We start from the raw sequence: 6,000 nt of genomic DNA, 5'->3' as shown, positions 1-6,000 counted from the left end.
GGGCGAGGCTGGGAGCTACAGAATGGAGCAGACCTCAGGTGGATGGCCTTGGGGGTATCGGACAGGTAGGAGGATAACCAGAGTGACTCTGAAAGATGACCGGGAGGCAAGTTCACTGGCAAGAGTCACACCATGACCATATTTAGTTTCAAGTTTTAGTAGAATTAGGAGATGCTGTCTGCCTTGGAGGATGTTGATTGAGACTCGGTGTAGTGTTCTGTCTCAGGCTTTGGGCCCCTGGAACTGATCCCAGAGGCCCCCAGACAGATGAGCTGTGGGACTTTGACTGGGAAGGAATGGCGTAGAGGACAAGGGATGCAGGTTGGAATGAAGCAGGAAAAGGAAAAAGTGGGCCAAGAAGTCTGAGTCGAACATAGGATGATGGGTTGACCAGGTGTAGGCAGACCTGACAGGTGATTAGAAGTGTGGTTCTGTGGGTTTTAAACCAAAACCTAAGGGTCAGTAAAGAGCGTCTACGAGACCATACAGCCAGGGTTGGGTGCACACTGATGACTGATGACCGACTGGGGAGGGTCACAGCTGGATGTCGGGCCAGAGGATGGTGGCTGGAGTGCAGCACCGATATAAGGAGAGGAAGGAGCTGAGCTTGCTGTGTCAGCTGTGGACATGCGGATGAATGCACACACTTAAGAGGGCTGCAGCATGGGCTAAATGACAGTGTGCTGGCAGGCTGTAAGCAGTCTGGGGTACAGGCTGGACCCTGAGGCTGTGGGCAAGCACTGTTTGGGAGCAGATGGACCCAAATGATGGAGGAGGTCAGATCTTACAAGAATATAAATCTTTCTGAGTTAAACAAAAACACACAACTAGGTCACAGGGACAGCATACAGGCTAAACTAAGGTTGAGAAACAAGATGAATAAACTGCTACAGGATTAATGATACAATGAGTAACCGGTGGCAAGACTTAAGATTCAGATTCAGATTCAGATTCAGGGAAGACGGGTTCTGATGCTTATACAGAGTGGATGTGGGGGACATGTAAACTGAAACCACCAGAAGTCCAAACAGAATCAATCATGAGTCACCAAACCGGAGTGGAACACCTCAGCCACACAAAACTGGGCCATTAACTGCCAACCATCAAACCGCAAGTGATGACTCAGCAAAGGACAGGTCATTATTTCCCCTGATGGAACCAACATTTTCTATCACAGAGTTCCAAAACAAGTAAGTTCTGTTTTAGCACCACCAAAGGTGTCAGGAACTTTTATTTACTGAGGTGCTGTGCTCCTCCACTTTTTTTTATTTTTTCCCAGGCTGATTCAGTTTGTGGAAAAATCAGACTGCCCAACAATATTACTATATGCTCTCCTGTAGGAAATAAGAATCAAGGACATCATAGAACCATATAATGAGGAGATGTGTTACCATGGTAATACTTCAGATAAAACACTTGGTAAAGCAGGGGGGAAAAAACCCTCATACAGCACCTTGAGGTGATTTGAACAAATTCCCAGCTCCAGCTGATTTTGTTTCAAAGCTGTTGATGCAACACAGGTATTGTCAGTGGCATATTTTGTTCCAACTAAGGACGAAGAGAAGTTTTGACAATTGCTCGATTCAAGCTCTTCACTAGAAGATGCGGTGATGCAGGATTGCCATGAGAAGTGCAACCTCCTCGCTCGACTCAAAGAGCAGCAGCACAGTCGCTGCTGGAGAACTCAAAAACCGAGGAGCGTATTTCTTCATAACACTGTTCGTTTCTTTTTAGTCTTCCTTGGTTATTTATGCAAGAGCATGTAGGCAAATAATGGACACAACGACAACAACATAAAACACAGCAACTTCTTTTTCAGCATCACTGGAAAAAACTGTAGTTTCTAGCTTCAGCAGGTGAGTGTGAGCGTTCTATTTTCTGTTCCTGATTTGGTTGTGCCCGAGTTCCATATTGAACAGTCGTCACATGACATGATAGCGCGTCAAGACACGCTAACCTCACAAATAGACGTGATGCTGAATGTCATTTACCACATCAGTGATCCTCATGTGACCGCAGTTCTGCTCTGAGGAACTTTGAGCTGCATTTCCATTCTCAAAGTTGAGTCCCAGAGGACGGGAGCTTTCTCACTGCTCACTTTTCTTTTTGTGCAGTTGATTGTCTTGCTCACCTTTCTGCTGACATTTGTGGGGTCTGCTCGTCTGGTGACTTTATAGCGTGCGACTGCCTAATGATGGCAAAGTAATGTTATTACAGATGCAGACTGAAAACAGCTGGGCCACAGTGCAGCCCTGCAATCTGGAGAATGGGAGTCCATTATACAGCTAATCCCGCTGACAGTCATACTGCTGCGATCTCGAAACAAATGTTTACACCCAGCAAAACAATTCAGGCAACAGTTGGCATCAGTCTTTTTAATTTAAATGAGCCGCCAACAAACTACACTGAGCTATGTGATGAGCTCTTTCTCGACAATCAAATTTATTTTTAATTACTACCTGTGTATTATTTGTTATTAGATTTGACCTTTTGTTTTTAACCAGGTGAGCCTACAAGATCTATTTTTCAAGAGAGCAGCACCTTGTCCCTAAAGATAACAATTCAAACAATTAAAAAGACACAAACAAATCAACTAATGGGACACACGAAGCAAAGCTAAAACACATTTGGCTGCAAAGTAAAGCAGTTGTAAATCTTTATAAAGCTCCCCGCTGTTCCCCACATCACTTAATAAGTGTTCGAACAAACAAACATTGATAAGCTGATCACTACTTTTTACTCATCATGGAGAAAGTAACTTGTAACTTGTATCTTAATAAAAGCGTTCAAATGTTAAACCTACCAACTCTTTCTGCAGATTTTAGACATTAGCACTGCACACAAAACCAACAAGGAAGACACGCTCAGCCTCCATTACTTACTGATTCTTATCTAGTAGCTGCAGACTGACCTCCATACACAAGTTCACCGTTGGTTTACTTATTCATCTATGAAATGATACACTGTGACAATGTCCTTTTGACATGCTTCGTCCTGCCTACATGTCCTCTCTCTCTCGCTGTCTGGACTGTCTGAGTTTGTCATCGGGGAGGAGAAATAATCCTGAATCAAGACAGGATCAAATTAAAGGGACTGTATTGTGTCACCTTCTCAGTTTAATTTCATTTTGTTGGTGTATTTGCCAGCCTTGTCATGGGTCTAAAGCTGGTAGTTGCAGCTCTACAGGGCACACTTCTCTCCCTCTGTCACAAGCAGGCTCTCTGGGCTCCTGCCCCTCTTTGACGAGCCCACTGATCAGGATACAGAGCCACGATGTGTGTCAAAATCAGTTCACTAAAACTGTTTTGTTTCTATGAATTTTTAGTGGATGAACTTTGACATGAATGTGCCTGCTGGTGTTGTTGCCCTCTCACTCAGTGCTGGAACAATTCCAAGTATTTTGATCCATGATGATCATTATGGCCCAAGAACCTGGAAAACTCCATCCCAGTTTGAGTTAGAAATACTTCTTTATGGTTGTACGCCTCATTAACATGTGGCTACCAAACTGATCTTGACCTTTGACCTCAAGAGTATTATTTGGTCATCCTTTCGTACCAGTGGATGTTTTTTCTGTATGAAGACATTTCCTTCAGCTGTTCCTGAGGTGTGTGGTCATGTGAAATGACTGACCTTGACCTTTGAGTGTTTCCACCAGAAGCTGTCTTGTCAAATGACTCCTACACATCAAAACCAAACAAACGCCTGATCTGGGGCTGGAGGCGGAGGGCTGGCCATAGGTCACCATGATTGTGTTACAAATGAAATTCAGTCTTGAAACTCTTTCTTTCCATCCTTTTCAATTTCACAAACAAAAAATAATCTGATTATCCTCATCTTCTTTGAAGAAGTTGTCCAGTTGCTGTCAGAATTTGAACAACTTTTTTTTTTGGGCCACTGTGAGGTCTGATTATAGTGTAGCATTTACAGAAGTTAAAGACAACTTTCACCTAAGATTGATAAAAAATAGGATAATTTTTTTCGAAAGTGCTGTTTTTCTTGGCAGGCGAATGCAGCAACAGGAGCCGCTCTTACTCGGCTTCTAATTCAAAGGAAGAAATGGAAATGCATCGGACGATTTATTTTGGGCAGCTTGAATGGTTCTGTCTCACATATTAAAGCAGGATGAATCTTCCTCTCCTCCCTCGGCTCCTCGCTGCTCAGCAACCTGTTATTTCAAATCATCCCTTTTCCGCCTTTTAAGATCAAGCCTGCAAACCCTGATATTCTTTACAGTTTGATTTGAGTGGGCAGCACAGTGACCTGCATCTCACAGCAGACATCATACCACAGGTGGAGCAGCCGCAGCACACTGTGTAGCTGCCATAATCAGCGACCAGACAGCACTGTTCTTTCCCCTGGTGGTTTGTGTTGATGCTGGTTACCAAGACAACCCAACAATGTACACAAATTAGAGGGAGGCAGGAGACGAATATGATTAATGGCTTTCTATAAGGGTGAACCTGGGAGGGAAGAGGGCTGATGGAGGGGAGATGATGGTGGGATGCTAGGCAATGAGAGGATAAAAAGAAAGGATGGAAATATTTTCATCACAGTGAAAACAGTCTGCAGGTTTGTGTCTTCATCCAGCTCATACAATCTAGTGCACTCTGCATGAATTCTTTGAATAATCTCTCCTGAAAGTGTGCCAGAGAATCCCCCTATACCCTCCACTCACCCACTTTTCTTTGACAAGCCTTTTTCCCACCTCCAAAATGTGAACTTTCTGTCGTCTGAAAAGGGGGAGCTTCACTGAGTGATCCCTGAAATGATCGTATACGTTCAGTCTGCTGTCCAGTTTGATAGACGCTCGGAATAAACCTGCGGATCTGCTGAAGCTGATGACGGGGGGAGGGCAAGCAGGACGTATTAACACTTAAAAAGGATGTGGTTTGCGTGGAGGCATCCCCTGCTCCTGTGTTGTGGACCGTTCCTCGGCGCCTCCATATCCAGGCGAGGTGAGAGCTGCGCACAGCGCCAGACGGACCAGAGCGGGTTCAGCGTGGATACACAGTAGAGCGCACGGCTGAGGACTCTCTACAGCGCAACTCCAGCACAAATGGATATTTACGTGGCTTTCTTATTTCTTTTCTTTTTTACCAAACCAGGTGAGTCCCCAAAACGCCTCAAACTCTTTAATCTCGATGGATTTTTTTTCTTCCTTTTTGACACGAACGCTGTTCTCAGTTTGCACCTTGCGCACAAGCGAATCAGATTTTTGGTTGTCTTTGCACTGCGGTGTGCTTTCTTTTTGTCATCACCTGCAGTTCCCAGAGTCTTTGACAATAGTCAAAGAGATTGAAAACAAACAAATAAACAAACAAGCAAACAAACAAAAACGATGTCACCTTTTACTCTAACGTCTGCGCACCGTGCTGCTCCCGCCGCGAACACAGGTGTGGGCTGCAGATACGACTGTGTGCAGGATCTCAGCAATACGCACGTAAATTACAACTGTGACTTTTTACACATCCAGCCCTTTTTAGCTGTGGAGTGAAGGCATGCGATTATATCTCTTTATATTCAATTTTAGTTGCAGGTTGCATTCTTTCACATCGTCTAACCTTCATCTCTCTCCACCAGTTTTGGCATACGGGTCAGACCCAGAATACCAGATTGATATCATCAATGAACTTGACCTGGCTAATGCCACCTATGGAATTACCCAAGTGGCGGGGCTTCACAACAGCAGCAAAGCCTTCGTTTTCCGAGGTAAGACAATGACCTCACCCGTGAAGTTCAGAAATGGCTTTGTATTTATTCTCTCTCTCTCTCTCTCTCTCTCTCTCTCTCTCTCTCTCTCTCTCTCTCTCTCTCTCGCTCTTCTTTCATCAGTCAGAATGAGTAAAGCCAGCAGAGCCACACCTTCTGGTGTCACATGTATTAACTGGAATGCCGAGACAGGAACACTCTCTCGAGCTTCCTCTTATAATTGCTTTTAATTTGTCCCGGCCAGCTGCGGGGTCCTGTTGGACACACTTGAGCGCGCTGTCGCTGTTG

The 6,000-nt window shown here is 44.6% G+C and overlaps 1 protein-coding gene across 1 annotated transcript in view; it reads left to right on the top strand.

Annotated features, from left to right (window-relative positions):
* Window positions 1-4,829: 4,829 nt before the first annotated feature.
* LOC147269091 (protein kinase C-binding protein NELL1-like) overlaps window positions 4,830-6,000 on the top strand; it is a 254,959-nt gene continuing 253,788 nt past the window's right edge. Inside the window, exons 1-2 of the mRNA XM_086179487.1 lie at window positions 4,830-5,108; window positions 5,584-5,712. Coding sequence (XP_086035613.1) covers window positions 5,060-5,108; window positions 5,584-5,712 — 178 coding nt within the window. The 5' untranslated portion in view covers window positions 4,830-5,059. The remainder of the gene's footprint in view (window positions 5,109-5,583; window positions 5,713-6,000) is intronic.

This window comes from Aulostomus chinensis, chromosome 2, assembly GCF_037954235.1.
Source record: "Aulostomus chinensis isolate RoL2024-O1b breed Wild chromosome 2, RoL_Achi_v1.0, whole genome shotgun sequence".
Lineage (NCBI taxonomy): Eukaryota > Metazoa > Chordata > Actinopteri > Syngnathiformes > Aulostomidae > Aulostomus > Aulostomus chinensis.
This window is presented reverse-complemented; position numbering and strand designations above follow the sequence as displayed.